This window comes from Syngnathoides biaculeatus, chromosome 10 (assembly GCF_019802595.1).
Source record: "Syngnathoides biaculeatus isolate LvHL_M chromosome 10, ASM1980259v1, whole genome shotgun sequence".
NCBI lineage: Eukaryota > Metazoa > Chordata > Actinopteri > Syngnathiformes > Syngnathidae > Syngnathoides > Syngnathoides biaculeatus.
This window is the reverse complement of record NC_084649.1, coordinates 31672179-31696419: the sequence shown is the minus strand read 5'-3', so window position 1 is coordinate 31696419 and position 24241 is coordinate 31672179. Positions and strand designations below refer to the sequence as shown.

At 41.8% G+C, this 24241-nt stretch overlaps 1 protein-coding gene across 9 annotated transcripts in view; it reads left to right on the top strand.

The window, feature by feature from the left end:
* The window catches only part of LOC133506929 (calcium-dependent secretion activator 1), a 231611-nt gene that overhangs the window by 171534 nt on the left and 35836 nt on the right, over window positions 1–24241 (top strand). For 6 of the 9 annotated variants that reach the window (XM_061831312.1, XM_061831309.1, XM_061831315.1 and 3 more), the window contains 2 exons: window positions 1279–1311; window positions 9395–9502. In XM_061831312.1, coding sequence (XP_061687296.1) covers window positions 1279–1311; window positions 9395–9502 — 141 coding nt within the window. Of the gene's footprint in view, window positions 1–1278; window positions 1312–1409; window positions 1711–9394; window positions 9503–24241 lie in introns of those variants that run through there. The other 3 variants (XM_061831313.1, XM_061831310.1, XM_061831314.1) reach the window with 2 other exon arrangements.

Here is a 24241-nt window from a genome sequence, read left to right as displayed (position 1 = left end):
GAGTGGACAAAATCCCTCCTGCACTGTGTGCAAACCTCGTGAACAACTACAGGAAACGTTTGACTTCTGTAATTGCAAACAAAGGCTACTGTACCAAATATTAACATAGGTTTTCTCAGGTGTTCAAATACGTATTTGCAGCTGTATCACACAAATAAATCGTTAAAAAAAATCATACATTGTGATTTCTGGATTTTTCTTTTTAGATTAACTCTCTCATGGTTGACATGCACCTACGATGAAAATTTGAGACCCCTCTATGATTTCTAAGTGGGAGAACCTCCAATATAGCAGGGTGTTCAAAATCTTCTTTCCTTCACTGTATATTGTGTCTTATCTGCACTATCACAGTGCCCAAAGTGCTTAACAAAGCCTCACATTGACCCATTCACACACAATCACTCAAACACCAATGAGCGACCGCTCCCGTGCAAGTCACACTGGGAGGAAACTAGAATTCAGTGTCTTGCCCAAGGACACTTCAACATACATTCGGTGCCAGGACCCTTCGGTCACAGGACAACTGGCTCTACTTGCTGAGCTGCAGCCGCCCTGAATGGTAATGTAAACAAACCCCATGACACTTAATGTCTCATCCAGGATTGACAAATTTGTTGTATCTTTCTATCTTCCCACCTCATTCACAGAGGGAACACAAAAAACAAGTGCATCAACTGCTACCACAATTGTTCCACTGTGTTTTCTTGGCAAAACTGGAAAACCATGGAGTCACAGTTCTCTTTCATGTGATACATGTGTCATACTTGATTATTTGCTTCATCTTCAGATGAGGGTTCGGTATACATTCATCTTTGTCATAACATCTTTTATACACATTTTGCAGACTACAGGTTTCCAAATTATAAACATGGGTTTTTATGGGACAATCTGTGGCTTGTCAGACGCTCGCATCTTCTCCATTTTGGAGTCTCACTGACAGGAAAAAAGTATAGATCAATGACTCCCTTTTTTCTTACCAAGCATTAATATTTTATTTACCAAATCTTGCTTTTTGATAGATTGCCGAGCACTACACCATTGCCGACTTAATTGTAATGTACATAAGAAAGCATTGCATATGAACATAAATTCTTCCTCCTCCCAAACCAACAGCAAAAAAAAAAAAAATGTCCCAACTAAAGCTAGATTAATGAACTGCATTTAGATTTGGTTACCAACTCTAAATTAGGCATGCAAATGTAAATTTTATAGTTTGATAGTGGAGCATTTATTCCTGAAACTTGATTTTTAATCCCTATCTCTCTCCTTTATGACAAGGTGAAGGCTGCCTCAAAATATGTGGACGTACCTGTAAGTGAAAGTTACAGTTCTGTCAATCTCTTTATCTTGATGTAGTGCATACACTATGAAACATTGACATCCATCCATCCATCCATCCATTTTCTTAGCCGGTTATCCCCACGAAGGTCGCGGAAGTTCTGGAGCCTATCCCAGCTGTCAAGGGGCAGGATGCGGGGTACACCCTGAACTGGTTGCCAGCCAATCTCAGGGCACATCGAGACAAACAGGATTCACAATCACACCTATGGGCAATTTAGAATGTTCAATTAAAGGTCAAATGTCATCCCTATAAACATTCTAAAATAGATAATGTAATAAAAAATACATCTAACATTATTCACTTCAATGTCTATACAAAAAAATAAATATGAGCGGAGAGCATGATGCATGCTCCCAAACCATTTTAAGGTTAATGATATGTTGCTGCCTATATTTAAAATTTAGAATTAGCTTTTTGTGCACTGAATTGTCTGTGCTTTCGTCCTGGATCAGGCTGTGCCTCGGTGGAATTTTAAAATTACACACCATCTGATCCTGCACTTTCTACTTTGGCTTCAGACCAGACCTTTCCCACTCGGAAAAGAGAAATTCTCATCCAGTTTAACCACTTTTTCTTCGATTATTCGCATACTCCGACAATCATTGCATCTTAGATCAACAGCATTTCTTTTTCAACTTTCTCCTTTAATATCGAAAGTAAACATAAGCAGCATGTCTAGCTCGTCTTTGGTCTACTTTGGCAAGAGTGTGTTGCTTACTAAAGCAGCGGTGGTGGACCCTGTCATTATAAGACACATTGATGGGCTGTGTAATTACTGTAACATTTGTAATTATGAGTCTACCTCTTTATGGGGGGGGTAAGGTAAACTAGGAAAAAGAGAGTGTGGCAGAGCAGCCGTTGTTAGAGAAAGTAACGTGTGCTACCTTAAAAAAACAGTGGTTTCTTCATTTCATTTTTTACAGTATGTATGTAAATTGTGCCATTGAATGTAACAACCAGTCATCAGTCACTCATTGAATCACATTGCAAAATGCCACAAACTGAATATCTGTTTGTTATACTTTCAATTTGCTTTTGTAGCGCCTCTCGAGTATAAAATACTTCGACGAGGTAGCCACCTGAGTTCTTTCCTCACTCCAAAGTAAGAAACTAATAAATTAACCCAATGGTAATTGTTCTAAATGTCAATGACAACTTTACTCTTTATTTGTGCATTTAATTCTCTATAGAAAAAAAACTCTCTGAAATAATATTTCCCCTTGTGTGTTAATAAATACCGAATAAACTCACCACTATTTTAACTGTCATGCAGATAGTCAAATAATAAAGCTGGTTATGTTACAAAAAGTGTAAACATTTAATAACTAAATAAAGGATGGAAAATCAAACATGTATACACAGTCAAATAAACAAAGTCAATATAACGGGTACACAATGCACACATGCTAAGCTAAGGGCCCAAACAAATGTAAATATAGCCGGCAAGCAAACGAAATTCAAACCCAATGTCACTGCAGTCCTTCCCAAGGCAGGAGTGAAGAAAGGTGAAGGTGGTTTTTCCTCTGTCCGGTGTCCTCACAGTCCTCGTCCCTTTTTCTTCCTTGAAGTCCAAACACTGTCTCGCTAGCCGCGTTAGCTCGACGCTAGTGCCCTTGTTCTCTCCCTCATGGTCCAACACACAGGCCTTGCTAGCTAGCGTTAGCTGGTTGCTAGCGCCCAAACCAAGTCCCATGCATGCACTTAACCCCTGTAGTAGCGGTTAACTCCACCACGTTAAGGCGTGATTTGAGTAGTCCACTCAAACGACACTATCCCAGTTGAAGTTTCAACAGTCCTTGTCGAACACGTTGGTCAACTTTTGATAAATGTCCACCGTTCACTTTCTTTGTCCTTTTGTTGTCCTCCAACAACCACTGGTACCTTGCACTCAGTCTAGCCTTTTCTTTCTCTCTCTTTTTCCGTGTCTCCTCAACACGTCACTTCCTGTCCTTCTTAAACAATGGTTACAACAATAAAATAACAAATAAAAATATTTCTTTTTCACAAATGAATCAAACACATTTAAATACACATCCCTCCAAAAGAAAATAAAGTCAGCATACAGAATTTAACATATATTCCACCACATTACATAAAGAAAACCTATAACCTACCTAATTGATACTCTATTATACTGAACTTTTACCTGTATCAACTTTTAACGGGTTACACATTGGATTTTTTTTTTTTTTGCGAGCAATGCAGAATATCTGCTAGAGACTGCATCAGCGCTGCACAATTGTGCACAGGCACAGTTTAGAGGGAACATTGGCTGACGTCTTTTTCTTTTTTTTGGGGGGGGGTCACATCGTCCCGCTTAGCAATCGATGCATTGAGCACTCCTGCTCTGACCATCTGTCATCGCACATATTGGTGGCTAATTCCGCTTCTCTTCATGTCTTCTCATCATACTCTGGTTGAATTGTAAAGGCTGTACAGCACTAATCGCTTCTGTGGCTGCAACTGGGGCTAAAAACACTGGCGAAACTTAGCATATCCATCCCCCCTTTTGAAGTTACAACCCAGCGACACAAACAACAATGGCGACCAATGTTAAAATGAAGTTTAATATAAATATGTAAACGTGAGCATGATTTTCAAAGTTGTATCATATTGTTATATTATTTACATTGAAAGAGATCATATAAGGCAAACATCATGACAATTGCAGTTCTTTTTAAAAATGTTCCGTATTTTCATGATTTAAAAGTCTTGAATTTTCTCAAAAATGGACAGGGCTTCTTATAATGCGACACAGCTTATTAAGTTCCAAAATCTGTAAATGTTGCTGTGTGACTTTGATGATCACTCTGCCTGACTGATTGGGAACATTTCCTCCCGACATGCTTCTTTAATAGAGGAAAGACGAACGTGACTGAGAACAGCATGCTCACATTAAAGGGGTAAGGGTGGGCATGGAAGAGGTGGCAAAAGGCATGCCCCCCAGGTATTTGCATTGTGCAAAACAACATTGTTTCGGTGAAGGGCTGCCTAAAATGGCACAACGAAGAGACGAAAGTGAAGCAGAGTTTAAACTGCAAGCTATCAGTTGCACGGAGAAAATGGGACTCGACCAGCCGCGAGAGAATTCGAGATCAACAAATCCATGGTTTGCACGTGGAGGAAACACGAAAACGAACTTCGATGAAATGAAACAAAACAAAGAAACTTCAACTGCTGGACATCAGTGTAAGCAGGGCGTTCAGACCGATGGATAACATGACGTACATACCTTTACTGAGAGTGGGAGGCAGCGCTGGGCGAGTCACGCCATAATTTGTGAATGGATTGTGGCTGCTTAGGCTACCGTGTCTGTTTTCACTGCTGTTCGAGCTTTCGCAAAACCCAGCAACATTTTTGAAGAGCCGTGTGACAACGAAACTGACTCTGACAATGATGAGCGCGAACTTGGCGTGTTTGATAGAGAATTTGCCCACCTCTTCATTTCGGATACAGAAGATGAGGACTTTGATGGATTTGTAGATGAGGATAAAACAAATAATACGAGTATCTATATTCTTAAATACTTTAATCAAGTACAATCAAACTGTGTTTTGGCCCTGCTGCCTTTTTAAAGAGCATGCATGCACGCTACCACGAGGCAGGAGGCACTCCCAGCATGCTTTGGTGTGCTAAAAATGTATGTAAACAGTTTTTGAAGTTAATGTTTTGTGTATATTATTTCTTCGCTCATTGTTCTGATTGTTTTTTTGTCTGCTGGTTGTGCTATTCTGTTTGCTGTTGTGTAATTATTTGGTGTGGTGTGACAACGTGAGTGAGGATGGCGTGTTGACTGGTGACTTGCTTCCACTGATTGTTGTGAGGTAAAGGGTAAGTTTATTCTTCTACTATAGAATCAAGGATTCTGGTACTTCTCAGTGCCCTTTGAGCACTACCATGCCTGCTCCGAATCATGTGGTGTGTCTTCTCTATGTGTTAAATAGCTATTGCACCTACAAGAAAGACTGCACTTTTTAATTATGTGTGCCTCATGGTTGAGAAAATGCAAAGAAGCATTTGCTTATTCACAGCTGTTAAATTGTTGGTATAATACATGGAAATTGTCACTGCATGCGCGGCATGGTGAGGAGCTGTAGATCGTTGGCCTCAAAGTTATGAGGACCAGGGTTCAAATCCTCCCCACCTGTATGGAGTTTGAGGGTTTTCTCCGGGCACTCTGGTTTCTTCCCACATCCCAAAAATATACATTAATTGGACACACTAAATTGCCTCTAGGTTTGATTGTGGGTGTTACTGTTGTCTGTCTACAAATGGCCTGCAGTTGGCTGGCAACCACTTCAGGATGTACCATGCCTCCTGCACTGATAACAGCTGGGATTGCCTCCAGCACACCCATGACCCTAGTGAGGATAAGTGGCTCAGAAAATTGATGCTGATGCATGTTTTGTTCTACATTCTCTAATTTTACAATAGAATTTATTAAAATGATTCATACGGCTAATATACTGTATGTAATTATGTAGGAAGAAGATGAAGAAAGATCTTTTCACCTCCACATATTGGCTAAGATGCATCAGTGACCGATTTCTCAGTCAAATATCCATGTTATTAACTAGGAGGACTGCTAGTGATTAATCGAGGTGCAGTTTAAGCAAGTTGCAGTCATTTAGAAGGATTTCTGATTCATACACAAATTGTGCAACCTGACAGTTATTTTGCCAATATGCACAATTTATGCCTAAACTTAGAACATGTCTGTTCGTTCATTTTTAAATGAGACCCATTGTCCTTTTTCGTCTGTCTAGTCTGTGCAAAATATATATTTGCTTTGTCACTTGTTTTGTTGAGTCGAAAAAAAGGGTAAACCCTGAATAGGTTGCCAGCCAATCACAGGACACATTGAGATAAAGAGCCGCACTCACAATCACACCTAGTGGCAATTTAGAATGTCCAATTAATGTTGCATGTTTTCGGGATGTGGGAGGAAACCAGAGTACCCGGAGGAAAGCCACGCAGGCACGAGGAGAACATGCAAACTCCACACAGGCGGGTCCGGGATTGAACCCAGGACCTCAGAACTGTGAGGCCAATGCTTTCCAGCTGATCCATCATGCCCCCTGAATTAGTTAAACATTATATTTTTTATGTAAACAAATTCAACGCTGTATTTTTGTGACTGAGGTAAATCTGATGTAGCATGTGATGTGAGTTCTGCGTGGAGGTGTGCTGGACCTGGTATAATTTTGTTGCCCAGTCCAGCCTAGCACATTACAAACAAACAACCATTCACACTCACGTTCACAGCAGCAATTTAGAGTATTCAATCAACCAACCATACATATTTTTGGGATGTGGGAGGAAACTGGAGTATCCGGAGGATACCCACGCACGCACGGGTAGAACATGCAAACTCCACATAGGTCTGGGTAGGATTTGAATCCTGGTCCTCAGAACTGTGAGGCAAAAGTGCTAACCAGTCAGCCATTACAAATTGTACAATATAGATGGGATAGGCTCCACCACTCCAGCGACCCTTGTGAGGATAAGTTGCTCAGAAAATGGCTGCATATATATTATTCATTGTCTTAAATTATTTCAAAATTATCTTCATTGTCCACATGCAAATTCTGGTCAATGTATTTGCTTTTAAAATGATAATCCAGAATGTGTTGATATGTATGATGTGTTTCCTATTTCAAATGGATGTGGCCACACACGTGACAGTCGTGCACGGTAGACATTGTGGTCTCTTGTTGGACAACACATACCCATTCCACTTTAGATGTCAGTGACAGTGGTGCGTATGTGGTAGTGTGTGTTTGAGTTGTACTAGCAGCCAACACTTTGACCATCACAATGTGACAAATTTAAAATTAATGACTTGTCAGTGCATGTAAAGAGGCACTAATCATTCTTGCAAGGGTCGCAATTCACAGTCTGGCACGCTAATTGTGGTCTCAATACACAAATCTAGAAATTAACAGTTAAATAAAGGAGAGACATTTAGACATGCAACATAACAACACATATTTGCAAACGTTAATGGAGGTTAGTAACAATACATCATTTGGTATGTTCTTTTCCTCTTGCAAAGATGCTAGATTCATAACAAAAACTGAAGCAAATATAAACCAAAAGATCTGAAACGAAAACATCTTGTTGAAAGAGTGTAAAACTCACATTTACTGGGGTATTTTAGATATCACAATCTGCTCACCATCGTAAATGAAATGTGGCCTCGTTGGCTTTGGATGTTGACCAAGCTGTAAGAGTTGGTTGGCAACCTATCTACACTTTGATAACCATTAACTCAACCCCCAACTTCTAGGCTTGAAGGTTTTTTTTTTTCTACAGTAAAATGCTAATATTGGAATGGCATATGTTGCTGTACTGCAATAATTGCAAATCTAAGCGTAATTGTTGATAATAACTATCATTGAACTCAACTGTATTTGATCTCTCACAAAGTTCCCATAGTGGCAGTCAATCACAGGCAAGCTGAATGAAAACCTGGAGCCCTAACCACATTACCTACCAGTCGCAAGCCAAGCATGCATTTTACATAATTCCTGGGTCAAAGTGCAAGATTGTAGCCCCATCATGTCCCCGATTTCCTATCATGGATGCTTTTTCATATCAGGCCTGACATTTCATCAGGAACAACAAAACTGCTTGTAGTAAAATAATACAGAATCATCCATTTGCCTTCAGAGTAGCCCTATGATGGCAAAATGAAAGGTCGTTCATGTTTGATGTTTTCAATAGCTTCCATGGGCTCGACCAATAAGATTTTGTTTTGCCTCCCTTGGTCGCCATTGTCATCATTTATTCACATGCACCATGGAGAAGACAACGGAATGAGTGGAGCAATGACAAGTTGGTGGACTGACAGCAGGAGCACCCCTGCAATTTTGATTTTGAGTGTGACAATTATCATGACTACATCATGCTATAAAGCTAGCTATCTGTCTCACTAGCTACATATCATTATGTTGCCTGTTTGCTAGCGCTAGTAAAAGCACATGAATATTATTTCAGTCTCCTTGAAGAATGGAAAGCCTAATTCGGCCTCAAAAGAGCACGCAGGGGACACCACTCACATTTCTTTATTCTTTTTGTTGTTTTTTTCCCCATTGCAGCAATCAAATTGAATGCGTCTTTTTCCATGATTGTTGCTGTTGCCATTACAGTAACAGTTCTATCAGGTAGTGATGACACATGTTCCGGTCGTTCCTTCCCAGCACCTTGATTTGAGAAAATTTATACCAATAATCATAAAAGATGGGATACGGTGACAGCTTAATACAGTGAAGAAAATAAGTATTTGAACACCCTGCTATATTGCAAGTTCTCCCACTTAGAAATCATGGAGGGGTCTTAAATTTTCATCGTAGGTGCATGTCCACTGTGAGAGAGGTAATCTAAAAAGAAAAATCCAGAATTCACAACGTATGATTTTTTTTAACAATTTGTGTGATACAGCTGGAAATAAGTACTTGAACACCTGAGAAAACCTATGTTAATATTTGGTACAGTAGCCTTTGTTTGCAATTACAGAAGTCAAACGTTTCCTGTAGTTGTTCACGAGGTTTGCACACAGTGCAGGAGGGATTTTGGTCCACTCCTTCACCCATATCTTGTCCAGGTCAGACAGGTTTCTGGGCTGTCGCTGAGAAACACGGAGTTTCAGCTCCCTCCAAAGATTTTCTATTGGGTTTAGGTCTGGAGACTGGTTAGGCCACGCTAAAACCTTGATATGCTTCTTACGGAGCCACTCCTTGCTTTTCCTGGCTATGTGCTTCAGGTCATTGTCAAGTTGAAAAACCCAGCCACGACCCATCTTCAATGCCCTGACTGGGGGAAAGAGGTTCTTCCCCAAAATCTCACAATACATGGCCGTGGTCATCCTCTGCTTAATATAGTGCATTCGTCCTTTGCCATGTGCAGAAAAACTCCCCCAAAGAATGATGCTACCACCCCCATGCTGGATGGTGTTTTTTCATTATTACACACTGTTATGTAATACCGCCTTTCATCATGAATGTATGTTGTTGTTTTTTTGTCTTGACGTCTTCTTAACTCTTCTTTCAGAAGCCCGGAATGGATGTGGCTGATGGTTATGTGACCTTTGTTCGACACTCCCAAGACATGCTGCGGGAGAAAGTTAATGAGGAAGTGTACACTGAAAGATTGTTTGATGTAAGTAAACAGTTCTCCTTTTGGTACTTAATTTCTCTGTATTGATATTCTGACCAAATCCAATCATGCAGTGATTTTGTGAAGACTGCCTACACTTGATTGTCTTTCTTAAAAAAAAAAAAAAAGTAAACCACTGGTACTTTCATCAACTTTCAAGTCAGCCACATGACACAGTTTTCTTTAATTACATAAGCTGGTTTCAAGTAACACCAAAACAGCATACAGTGTCTCCAGTTGTAGGACTGCTCCCCAGTTAAATATATTTAAGTAATCCCTGCCTCAGGATCAATCGCAGATCTCTGTGCCTAATTTGAGGGCATTTTTACTGATCTTCTACCCACTTGTGCCTCAAATCTTGATTCTGTTTGTGTGGAGTGTGGGCAGGTTCTTCTCAAGTCTTCACATGTTATTCTTTCATTGTCAGCACAAATCAGGAAAATAATTTGAAAAAAAAGTGGTGTAAAAAAGTCTTGGTAAACATAATTGTTTTAAAATGACATGAATAGTAGCAATACAATAATTAATGGCATTATAAAGTGCTGTAGGACATTGTGCTTACTGCAATTGTGACCCTGTCTTTATTGCCCACTACAGCTGACAACGAAGGGAAGATGAATTAGAATCTGGGTAGCTGAAACCTGAATGATTTTCGCACACGCGGATGTCTGTGTATGTGTGTTTCGGGGATGGGGGATTAATCTCTGACTTGAACCATTCTTTGATATGGTATAAACAGCTCACACAAACATGTTTACTCCAACAAAGACTCTAAGCATCAATAGAGTCACTGCTAAATTGGTCGATAACTCGTTTTGAATGAGTAAACAATGTGTTGTTATCGTCCTGGATATTTTGGAACCTGCTTTATCCATAGGTTAGACAGAGCGCTGATTTCATTTTATTCAAATCGGCATAAAAACATTGTGTTTTTTATTGATTCAACCCTTTGTTCTTCTTGCAATGTTTTCCTCCATGCTGATAAATGAGCAAAGCCTAAATAGTTCAAATCAACTTTCATCATAAATCTGCACCACTAACTACTGATTTAATTTGTGACAATCCTTTGAAATTAAAACTAAATTGCATGCAAAAAAAACTAGACCTTGAAGCTCAAAAATGTATTGAATTGTGGATCATATTGGCATTCTCTAGATACCGGTATACTTTATACAATACAATAATTACTGTGTTTGCATGGACACTACTTCTTCTTTCCTTTCGGCTTGTCCCGATAAGGGGTCGCCACAGCGTGTCATCTTTTTCCATCCAAGCCTATCTCTTGCATCTTCCTCTCTAACACCCACAGTCTTCATGTCCTCCCTCACCACATCCATCAACCTTTTCTTTGGTCTTCGTCTCGCTCTTTTGTCTGGCAGCTCCATCCTCAGCACCGTTCTACCAATATACTCTCTCCTCAACCTTATCTCCAAAACATCCAACTTTGTCATTCCCTCAAATGAGCTCATTTCTAATCCTTTCCAATCTGCTCACTCTGAGTGAGAACCTCAACATCTTCATTTATGCTACCTCAAGTTCTGCTTCCTGTTGTTTCTTCAGTGCCACTGTCTCTAATCCGTACATAATGGCCGACCTCACCACTGTTTTATAGACTTTGCCTTTCAGCCTAGCAGGGATTCTTATGTCACATAGAACACCAGACACCTTCTGCCAACTGTTCCACCCGGCTTGGACCCATTTCTTCACTTCCTTACCACACTCCATTGCTCTGTATTGGTGACCCCAAGTAATTGAAGTCGTCCACCCTTGCTATCTCTTCTCTCTGGAGCTTCACTCTTCCCCCACCACCCCTCTCATTCATGCACATATACTCTGTTTTACTTCAACTAATCTTCATTCCTCTCCTTTCCAGTGCGTGCCTCCATCTTTTTAATTGTTCCTCCACCTGCTCCCTGCTTTCACTGCAGATCACAATATCATCTGCAAACATCATGGTCCAAGGGGAATCCAGTCTTACCTCATCTCTCAGCATATCCATTACTACCGTAAACAGAAAGGAGCTCAGAGCAGATCCCTGATGCAGTCCTACCTCCACCTTAAATTCTTCTGACACACCTACGACACATCTCACCACTGTTCTACTGTCCTCATACATGTCCTGTACTATTCTAACATATTTCTCTGCCATATCAGACTTGTGCATGCAGTACCACAGTTCGTCTCTCGGTACTCTGTTATAGGCTTTCTCGAGCTCTACAAAGACACAATGTAGCTCCTTCTGACCTTCTCTGTACTTTTCCACGAGCATCCTCGAGGCAAATAATGCATCTGTGGTACTCTTTCTAGGCATGAAACCATACTGTTGCTCGCATATATTTACTTCTGATTTGAGTCTAGCCTCCACTACTCTTTCCCATAACTTCATTATGTGGCTCATCATCTTTATTCCTCTGTAGGTTTCACAGTTCTGAATATCAGACATGTAACACAGGGACAAGAAAAAAAAAACATGAATTCATGTGCAAAATAGATAAATGTGCATACTCTATGTACACTTTTTCACACTCACAGCACACACCCCAGATCGTCAATCTCACCTGCCAAGCACAACCTGTCAGCATTTAATCATATAAAGGTTGGCAATTTGTGAAGTTAAAAAAATATGAAAAACAGTTAGGATTAATAAATTATTTCGGCTTGTCCCGTTAGGGGTCACCACAGCGTGTCATCTCAGATGAAAGCACATATTTGTTTGGCACAATTTTTACGCCAGATGCCTTTCCTGATGCAACCCTTCTCAGGGAGTGGAGGCCTCAGTGGGATACGAACCCACAACCGCTGGTTTACTTAACCAATGCTCTAACCACTGAGATATGGGACCTCCTGACAGTTAGGATTAATAAATAAGAGGATTCTTATTTTATCTGAAGAGGATATTCTGATGGATTTTTATTGAAAATTTCAGTCGGACACAACAAATTTTAAAAGGGATGTGAAATCAAAACAAAGGGGAGAAAAAGTGAAAATAATAATAAAGAATATAGGAAGACAAGACAACAAAGGATAGGACATAAGCTGTAATAAAAATGAGCGAAGTAAATCATGAAATTCCTCGAACATGTCATGACCAGAACACGAGGCTGAACCCAAAATGCACGACTCACGAGACCAGGTACAGTTGTCATAACCAGGACTTGTGGGTGGACCCAAATACACGACTCGGGTGACATGCAAGTAGTAAGGAAAAAGTCTTTATTCTTTCCAGAGTCAGTAACCGGGGAGTCAGTCAGCACAAACAGCAGGAACAGTAGCGACAGGCTTACAGGTTAGGTTGGGAGACAGGCGTTGGTCGGTAGACAGGGGGTTGGCATCAGGAATGCGGAAGTGCGGGAACGAGGCATGGGAAGCGACGATCTGGCAAAGACCAGTCGTCCCTGGGTCCTATAAGTACAGGGGTTAATCAGCAGGGATGAGGCGCATGTGTGCGCCTCCTAATTTGAGCCGGTCTATTGGGACCCGCCCAGCCAGGCTTGACCGGCAGGGCCATGACAACAGTTCGGGAAGCATCTTTATTCAGTCTAAGAAAACACAGGCAGCCAGTCGAAAGAAGCAGCAGTACCAAAATCAGCAGGCGTGAAGGCAGGGTCGTTAACAAGGCAGTGTTTGGTAAACAGAGTAGCAAGGACATAGGCAAAGGGTTGCTCATCAGAGCAGGTGTGCGCCGTATCGGAAACAGACAAGAGCCATGACAGTACCCCCCGCCCCAACGGATAGCCCCAGACAGCCCAGGAGCCTCAGGATGTGATGCATGGAAGTCCCTAATGAGTGAGGGGTCGAGCAAGACCCAGGAAGGAACCCAGGACCGCTCCTTGGGACCATAGCACTCCCAGTCCACCAGGTACTGCATCCCTCTCCCTCGATGGCACGACCTCTTAGGGTCTGCTGAGTCCTTATAGGAGAGACACTTGCACTCTAGCATCTGTCGGGCTCGCTCCCAGGTTCCCTTGCAGCGCCTCACAACAGCCTACGCAGACGGCACCGACAAGTTTGAATCTACGGACGGGAAGAGAGAGAGTGGATAACCGTGCCCTATGTGAAAGGGGGACATGGCAGTGGACGCAGAGAGAAGAGAGTTATGCATCAACCTCGACGACAAACTGCCAATCTGGATTTGGAAAGGTAAAGAGCAGAGCTGAGGTAAAGCTGGCCTTGAACTTATGCAACGCCGCCTGGCAGGCCGGATTCCAAAAGAAGGAACTGTGGGGTGAGGTGAGTGAGTGTAATGGGTCTACAACCGTACTAAAATTTTGGACAAATTTGCGGGAGAAATTGGCGAACCCAATAAAACTCCACACCTCCTTGTGGGTAGTCGGAGTGGGCCAATGAAGAACGGCCTCAAGCTTGCTGGGATCCATGCGTATCTCTCCCTCCGCCAAGACAAAGCCTAAGAATGAACGGAGGGTTGGTGGAACTCACACTTTTCAGCTTTGACCTACAGGTCGTGATGCAATAACTGTTGTAGTACCGCATGAATGTGCCTGACATGGGATTTTTCATCTGGGGAAAAAATCTGGATGTCGTCTAGGTACACAAAAACATATATGTTAAGAATTTCGTGTAAAACATAATTGACAAAATTCTGAAATACGTCTGGTGTGTTTGTAAGTCCAAAACGTATCACCAAATAGTCAAAATGGCCCGTGGGCGTGTTGAAAGCTGTTTTCCACTCATCCCCCTCTGTTATCCGTACTAGGTGGTACGCATTCCTCAAATCCACCTTGGTGAAAACCTTGGCCCCCTTCAGAAGTTCGAACCCTGGAGCAATGAAGGGGGAGGGTAGCGGTTCTTTATCGTGATGTCGTTCAATTCTTGGTAATCGCTGCAGGGCCGCAGGGTCTTCTCCTTCTTTTCGATGAAAAAGAAGCCGGACTTGGCCGGTGCCGACGAAGGCCGGATCAGTCCTGCAGCCAGTGACTCCTTCACGTATGCTTTCATGGCTTGATGCTCCAAACCTCAACGAGAATATAGTCTCCCACGAGGGGGTGAGGAGCCGGGCAGCAGGTCAATGGCGCAGTCGTATGGCCTGTGAAGAGGAACCAACTTGGCCTTACACTTGAAAAATACTTCCCTCAGGTCATAGTAACAGGAGCGGACTGAAGATAGGGCAGCTCATCTTGCAAGCTTTAAGCGGCCTCTTCCCTCTCCACTTCCTGGGAGAGTCATGTATGTGCGCACTTGGCCAAGGACCTTATTTTTCTGGTCGACCAGTCAGCATGAGGGTTATGTATTCTCTGCCAGGGACCCCCCCGAGATCATGTTATGGCCCATGGTGTCAACAACAGTTGATACATTCCGAATGTGAATGCGGAAACGTCAGGGTGAGCGTCTGAGTGCAGTGGGTTATTTTGCCGAGGAAAAGCCATTTGCCGCTTAAGCGTTACGGGGGCACTGTACTGCGGAGAGCCTTAGACCCATGCTTTTGACCAGCTGAGAATTTAAAAGATTAGGGTCCGAACCCGAGTCTATGAACACAGTTGTCCTGAGTGGCTGTCCTCCATAACACAGGGTGACAAGAGGAAGTGCTTGGTCTGGACTGACTTGAATGAGGCTGAGACACACCCTCGTGAGTGTTCAGGGTGAGGTACCCGCTGGTTTGACTGGGCAATGGGTCACTGTGTGCTCTGACTGCCCGCAGTAGAAGCAGAAACCCTCCTTCTGCCAGTGTTGGCGTTCCTCGGGTGATAGGCGGGGGTGGCCCAGCTGCCTGGGGTTCTCCGCCTCATCAGTCGTACCTTGAGGAGTATCGGCATCCCTGATACCTGCAGGTGTGTCCCTCTGTCAGATGCTGTCCTGCTCCCGATCGATGAGTCTCTTGTCTATTTTTAAAGTGAGAGCGATGAGTGCGTCCAAGTCTGTCAGCAAGTCCAGCGGGATCAGCTGGTCCTTTACCGCGGGGGAGAGCCATTGAAAGAATGCATCTAGGAGTGCACTCTTGTTCCACTGGCTTTTGGCTGCAAGAATGTGGAAGTCAATGGTGTAGTCAGAGACCTGGTGCTTGCCTTGGCCGCAGCGTGATCAATGATCATGTTCAGGGGATGCATACTGGAACACTTGCGCCATCGACTTCACGAAGGACGACCACGTTTGACGTGTGTCCGCATCGCGGCTGCACTTAGTGGTCACCCGTGCTTTCACGCATCCTGTCAGGTGGGAAATAACGAACGCAATCTTGGCTCTGTCAGAGCGATAGGTGCCTATAGGTCGAAGTGAAGCTCGCAATGAGTGATGAATGGCTTGACATTACCAGACTCCCGTGAGAAATGCTCGAGACCGGAGAGCGGCGAGCAGACACCCGAATGTGCTCTGAGGACTGGTGAGGGGACTGTCTCATGGATACAGGAGGATCCTGCGCCAGCGACTGGCACTGGGCTGGCATCGGCTCCGCTGGGGAAGGATGGGGACAGGCAACTAATACCTCTCGAAACCGGTTGCTCAGATGCTCCAACTGATGAGGAACCACCTGGAGATTTTCATTGAGACCCTGTCCTTGAGCCTGGAGGGTATTGCTCACCCAATCTGACTCGGCTGGGTCCATGTGCTGGCCAGATCGTTCTGTCATGACCAGAACACGAGGCTGAACCCAAAATGCACAACTCACAAGACCAGGTACAGTTCAGGAAGCGTGTTTATGCAGTCCAAGGTTGAAACACAGGCAGGCAGTCCAAAGAAGCAGCTGTACCAAAATCAGCAGGCATGAAGGCAGGGTCGTTAACGAGGCAGGGTTCGGTAAACAGAGTAGCAAGGACATAGGCAAAGGGTTGCGGGAACGTGACACAGTAGTACAGCAATCTGGGGGACCGCACACATGGCAATATATACATGGACCGTAATCACCAAAACGAGTCGCAGGCGAGCGCATCTGCTCATCGGGAACAGAGGGCAAAATCCCATCTGTGACATCAAAGGGTTAGATGGGCCCATCAGAGTGAAGCGTCCCGAGGGTTTGGAAACTTCTTTTTTTGTATAATCTGCCCAAAACAACATTTTATCAGTGCTTCCATCAGGTATTGTTTTTTTAATTAAATTCGCCATCGATCCATTTTTAACATCACTTGTCCTGGCAAGGGTCACAGTGCGTATCCCAGCAGACTTCGGGGGAAAGGCAGACTACAAACTGGATTGGTTGCATGTCAGTCAGAGGGCACATACAGTGAAGAAAATAAGTATTTGAACACCTTGTAATATTGCAAGTTCTCCCACTTAGAAATAAAAAAAAATGCAGAAATTACAATGTATGATTTTTTTTTAACAATTTATTTTTCTTTTTAGATTATCTCTCTCAATGTGGACATGCACCTACAATGAAAATCTCAGACCCCTAAATGTTTTCTAAGTGGGATATAGCAGGGTGTTCAAATACTTATTTTCTTCGCTGTACATACACTGTCACTGAGTGTGAACAGAACCCAAGTTGCCTGTACCAAAGTCAAGTGAGTGAGTGCGTTCTGACAGTCCATCCTCTGATTCCTTCATTGTGTTAGCTATTAGCCACACAGAGAGTTGGTCAGCCAAACGTCTGACATGTTCTCCAGGGTAATTGGTGTACCAGGAAATCATACAATCACAGGCAATGGTGCAGTGTTAGTTTGGAACACAAATTGTGATTAAAATATTTTTCATGCACTAATATTCATCCATCCATTTTCTTAACCGCTTATCCACACGAGGGCCGTGGGAGTGCTGGAGCCTATTCCTGGTGTCACTGGGGCAGGGTACACCCTGAAATGGTTGCCAGCCAATCGCAGGGCACATTGAGACAAACAGCCACACTCACAATCACACCAAGGATTAATTTAGAGTGTCCAAATAATTCATGTTTTGGGGATGTGGGAGGAAACCGGAGTGCCCAAAGGAAACCCACGCAGGCACAGGGAGAACATGCAAACTCCACATAGGCGGGTTCGGGATTGAACACGGGACCTCAGAACTGTGAGGCCAACAGTTTCCAGCTGAGCCACCATACCGCCCAGCACTAATTTTCTGTAATTAATTGATTTAGGTTTATTCAGAAGCACCTTAAATTTTGGAATATGCGCTGACTTCCATTTTGGGTTAGAACTAAATTCTAAACGGCGCCAGTTCTAAAAAAAAAATAAAAATTAAAAAAAAAAAAAAAAAGAGTATAAAGATTTTTTTCAATTAAGTTATTTTGCTTAAAGGTCACAATTATGTTTTTTTTTTTTTAATTTACAGTACCTTGTTCTCATTTTTTAAGATCTCAACTTGGAATTTCAACAGGGGTGTGGATACATTTTCTACCCACTGAATTTGAATGTGTATAAACTTGCCTTTGTTTGTAATGTGTGTATTGTTATTTGCAGCTATTTTTTTATAGCCAAGAAAATTGCAACTAAATCTGCATTCTACTGAAACACAATTATACAGTATGTACATTAATAATTCAGCATTTTGGTAGTCCACAATGACAATGCACATGATCAGTAGATTCTAATGTGTATCTATATGGTTTAGCATCTTTACACGACCCAGTGTAGACATGCGTATATGTTTGCATCTATCCGTCTGTGCCATTTCATTGAAGGGAGGCCTTCAGGTGCAATCCGTCGCCTATCCTCTTTCTTGCTGTTGGATGTGACAGAGGTGTCCAATGCTGCTTGTTCTTGATTCTTGCCCCATTGCTTGGCCTAGTATCTTTTTTTCCTTCACGAGAGATTTTCTAACAGAATTTGTTTCAGTACAACTTGTCTTTCTTGTCATGATGTATTAGTTCTGCCAGCGGCATCACAGAGTTCAATGAAGGTTTCTCTGCCTGCACTGTTGTGCTTTTCTTGTCACTCAAATCTTGGTTTTTTTTTGTGTCTTAAACCCTGAAATGTAGTTTTCTGAATCTTAAAATGTCAATGTCTCAGAGTTGCTGCTTATGAAAAGGTAAAAATAATCAAGTTTGCTGGATGCATGCATGTGTCTGTTTTATGATCATCACTTTGAATATCACTTGGCCTAAACAGTTTATGCAGTTGTTTAAGACTACAACTGCTGGGGAGGTCACATAAATTTCTGTATTAATAATTATGTATTATTGATACTATACTGTAATACTGTAGTATTATTTGTATTTTCAGAACCTCACCATAATTTCAAATTAATAATGGACCTTTTTTTTCAATTGGTAGCCAATGTACACTGGCAACATTATGGTGGTATTTTAGTCTACTATTCTAACACAAAAACAACGTATTTCATACTATAGATATTTATATGTTGTCAATGGGCATTTCAAAATAAACTCTGAGACATGTTGATAAGTCATTTGCGCTTCTCTACCCTGTATTTGTGCGTCTGCATGCATGTGTGGCGGGTTATGGGTGTGTGTGTTTGTGTGTTCATCCTCATCTAGTTAGGAGCGGTGTGCTTGATTTTTGGGGACACGTAAAGTCTCATTTCGGGTCACCAGAATTATAAACTGTCATGAATGGATTTTGCTAGTTTTCTTTCAGTGACCTAAATCTGAATTTGCACATGGATGAAACACTAAGATGTTTTCAAAATAGCTAGTTTTGTGTATACGTGGGACAGTGAAATGCATTTTGATAACAAAGATCAACAATTGTTGCCCTAAATTTATTTTATGCATTCGTATTATCATCACAATGATTTTCAATTACATTTTATTGTATTGAGCCCAAAAATACAGAAAATATGTCGAAAAAATATTCTTGAACATGGGCCACTTCTCAGCAAATTCACATGTATGATCAGTGTCTATTCACCAAATAGAAATTTTCATTTAAATGTAACTCCACACTTTACAGTATTTGCTTTTTCACAATCCTGCAAAAAGATTTTGTCATGTTTTGTGACCTGACGTGTTTTTTTTACTGTCATCTCACAAGATTATGGCCATAAATTTTTTCAACAGGCCTTAGTTGAGAGTAAGTTCCAAAATCTCTCTCTGATTTATCGTAAAGAGATTCCATTTCAAATCGTATCAACACATCATGTTGGAAACAACCAAATGTGTAATATCTAGCACCATCTTTAATATGAAGATGATCAGCCTAAACATTTTATCTTTTTTTTGTCCAACTTTACCTAGCTGAAAAGAATGCAATACTATTAAGTTAGTTGCCTGGTAAGAACGATGGATTTGTTAAACATTTTTCACTGAGTTTTCCTTCTTGAAAAAAAAAGAGATTATATTTCATTTTAATTGAGATTACATCATTCATTTTCTCTTGTAATGCCAGTATTTAACTGTGGCCTCTTAATTTCAGAATATGTGTCAGCAGTCACAATTTTATGTATTCAGTGACAGTAGACAGGCCCATATGTGCCCGAATACAAGTGAGGTTAAATAACCAAAGATGTTTTAAGAAATTAAACATAATCTGAGATTAACTGTAAACAAGTGCTAACACATATAATCTGTTATAGACAGACTGGAGGTTATGTTTTATTGGAGCAAAATGCATAACTGATCGCTGGCCTATTTCTCGAGATCAAAAATCTACTACTGTGTTGAAATAAGATTTGAAGGGGTTTTTTTTATGTTTATTTTCATCCTAACAAATACCAATCCAATCATGAGAGTTTTATCGTTCTATTGCTCTGGTGAAAAATCCACTTATGGCAGGTGTGGCATGACGACACTTCAATGGTTAATCCTTTACAAAACTACATCTTTTTTGTGCATTGGGTTATGGTATATCCATCCATTCATCCATCCATTTTCTTAACCGCTTATCCTCAAAAGGGTCACAGGAGTGCTGGAGCCTATCCCAGCTGTCAACATGCAGGAGGCAGGGTACATCCAGAAGTGGTTGCCAGCCAATCGAAGTCACATAGAGACAAACAGTCACACTCACAATCACACCTCGGGCCAATTTAGACTGTCTAATTACTGTTGCATGTTTTTGGGATGTGGGAGGAAACCGGAGTGCAATGCTTTCCAGCTGTGCCACCATGCTACAGGTTATGGTTTATTTTGGCAAAAATTCCAGGATGAAAAAAACTCAATTTGAAATTCACTAAAAGACACATTTCCATGTTTAGTCCATTTCACGGTGTTGTCCTCGTCGAGCTGCAGCTTTTATCAGTAATATCCTGCAATGTTCAGGTTGATACTACCACATGCAGAGGGACAACTATTTGTATTTTAATGTACTTTTTTTAAAAGCAACCCATCGATGCATTTTCCATTTCGCTTATCCTCAATAGAGTCACAGACATGCTGGCTCCAATCTCATCTGACACGGGGCGAGAGGCAGGGTACAATCTGAATTGTTCACCAGACAATCACAGGGCACACACACACAAAAAAAAAACCCTTCACATTTACAAACAAAGTACAGTTGTCAATTAACTGGCCATGCATGATTTATGAATGTGAGAGGAAAATGAACTACCCACAAAAAACCCACGCAGGCATGGGGAGAACTGTGGAACTGTTGCCTGTCTCCACATACCCTGTGATTTGCTAGCAACCAGTTCAGAGTGTACCCTACCTCCTGCCTGAGAACAGATGGGATTGGCTTCACTAATAAACCTCGTGAGGATAAGCGGCTCAGAAAGTGGATGTGTGTGTGTGTGTGTGTGTGTGTGTGTGTGTGTGTGTGTGTGTGTGTGTATAGAGAGAGAGAGAAATGAAATCGGAAATGATCATTTCTGAGTTTGAAATTTTTCTTTTCTAGTTTAGCTATTTATATATATTTTTAATATACAGTTATGTTATATTAATCCAGTAAATTATTTTAAGGTCTTGAGATTCAAACCCTAATCACACCTGCAACTTTATCTGCAAGCATGACTGACCACACCCGTCCATTTTTCAAATGTGAGTGACTGTAGATATATATATATTTTTTTTTTTTTTTCCTCAGAGATGGTGTCGATATGTGCCGTGTGACTGACTGGCGACCATTTGCATTCACCATCCATCTATCCATTTTCTGAGCCGCGTATCTTCATGAGGGTCACGGGATTGCTGGTGCCAATCCCATCTTTCACTGAGCAGGGGTGGTGGCACACCCTGATCTGGTTGCCAGCCAATCGCAGGGCACATAGAGTCAAACAACCAATTTACCCCTCCATACTGGGCACTTAACCACGCCTCCTGAAGTGACGTCACGCCACGTGCGCTGACGTAAGACAAACAGTAAAAATGGCAAATACAATACAATCCATTCTGAACTGAGACAGACTCCATGCTTCTGATTTCATTCAAATCAACGATATATTATAGATTCTAAATACAATACATTCTTAACTGAGAGAGACGCCATTCTTCTGATTTCATTCAATCATTCACACGTAGCAATTTTATGGTAGCGGAGAACGTCTCATTCATTTATACGAGACGTGTATTAAAAATCAAATTTAGGGCATATCTTCGTGCAAACACAGTCTGGGTAAGCTTCGGCCGCGAGCCAGCAAGAAATCGATACGTTTGTGCAGTCCGATCATCTCTAAATATCGCTCAACAAAGAATGAGTGTGTCAATCGTTCACACGTAGCAGTGTTATGCTAGCGGAGAACGTCTCATTCATTTCTTCGAGACGTGTATTAAAAATCAAATTTAGGGCATATCTTCGTGCAAACACAGTTTGGTTAAGCTTTGGCAGCGAGCCAGCAAGAAATCAATACGTTTATGCAGTCCGATCATCGCTAAATATCGCTCAACAAAGAATAAGTGTGTCAATCGTTCACACGCAGCAGTGTTATGCTAACGAAGAACTTTGAATTCATTTATACGAGACATGTATTGAAAATCAAATATAGGGCATACCTTCGTGCAAACATATGTGTTTCGGTTGATATTAGATGAATTTAGTTGATGATGCGGTCTTCCACAAAGTTTCATCCATCGAAGGCATTTTTCGTACTGGGTCTTCGGTTTTGGAAAGGGTACGAATCGAACTCCACCAACTAGCCTTTCAGGATACCTCTCGTCACTATTAAAAGTCCGTGACTACACCTCTTAACCATATTTTTTGTTAAATAACCCAAATACGCGATAAAACGCTAACTAAACCTATACTGGACCATGCAATGTTGTCTGAGAAAATGGCGGGAACAAAAACAAGGTTTGGTTTATGCAGATCTCTGGCCTCTGATTGGTCAGTGACGCGGATTGCGCAATATCCACGTAGGGGTCAATTGCACTCACAATCACATCTTAGGGCAATTTAGAGTGTCCAATGAATGCATGTTTTTGGGATGTTTGAGGAAACTGAAGTCCCCGGAGAAAACTACCCCAGGCACAGGGAGAACATGCAGGGTCCGTACAGGGGGGGGCGGGATTTGAATTCTAGCCCTCAGAACAAACAAACAAATAAAAATATATTCGTTTTGTGTAAGGTTTCTGAAAATTAACCATAAAATGTTCACCATCTTTGGAGATCCTTATATTTGGCCCACTTACAAACAACTGTGGTTAATATGCCCTCTGTGTTTGTGTTGAATTAACAGATACAAATTAATTATCTTTTTGCCCCCTCCCCTCCTTGGTTTTAGTTCTTGAAAGAGTGACAGAAGAGGCACAGATTAAAACAGATGTACTTAAATGATACTGGAGAGGGGACTTAACACAAGGCAGTGAGCTATCATTAATTAAAAAAGCCATGTCTTTATCTTGAGGCAAATCCAGACCAGCACTGATACACCACATCTTCCTGCCACATGCCATTTGCACCCAGCAGAGGCAAGAAACATGGCAGCCAGGTTGGGAGGAAGAGGGGAAATGAGGTTAGGAAAGAGGAGGGCTGAGTTTACGGTGTACAACTTTAGCGTCTTAAACTCAACCCCCCTTTCTCCAAGATTCCCCCATGGCTCTGGTTGCAAATACAGGGATTACACACGTCAATTATATACTTAATCTGCCTTTGCCTGGAGAAGATTAGGAGAACGGCTCATTGATTGATTTGAAGTATTTCCGTTGACCTTGGATGGTTATCAGCTTCACAAGTGTGGCGAAATTGCACTTCTGTGTGACGAAATTTAAACCGCTTTTTAATCGCAGCTGCTCCACCCGTCTCGCTCAGCTCACCAACTGCTGAATGGCTGTGGTGGAGTGGGGTGAAGGCAGGGGTCAGATTGAGCTACAGATTTAAGGATTTTAGTTTGTTGTCGTTGGCCCCACTGTACTTTGGTCACAGTGGGTGGATGCTTGTGTGTGAGGGGAATGGTTAAATTGTAGCGGGTAAGAGGAATTCCAACAAACAAGTGGGCGATGAATTTACCGTCATACCACTTTGCGGTCCGGGATGTTTCACCTCCTAGATCCGGTCACAAGCAGCCAGGCACACAGCCTTGCCAAGTGAACAATTTAATCAATGCTGAGCCCAACACACATGCACATTTAACACCTTCAGCCAGACAAGGGTTTGAAAACATTACATTTAGATTTATACTTTATATGCGTTTTTACACACTGTACACACTATGAACACATACATATCCTTTAAAAATGTGCATCTCATTATAAATTCAGGCAGCACAGTGGATCAGCTGTGAGCCATACCTGGCTCTTTTGGTGGTTGCATATGGCTCGCGGAGCCCTCATAACGACATATTCAGTCACTCACATTTGAAAAATGTACAGATGTGGTCAGTCATGCTCGCAGATAAAGTTGCGGGTGTGATTAGGGATGGAATCTCAAGACCTTAAAATAACTTATTGGATAAATATAATATAACTCTAAATTAGAAATAAAATAAACAAATTTGATGTATTGTTGGGGGGGTGCATGCATTGCCGCGACT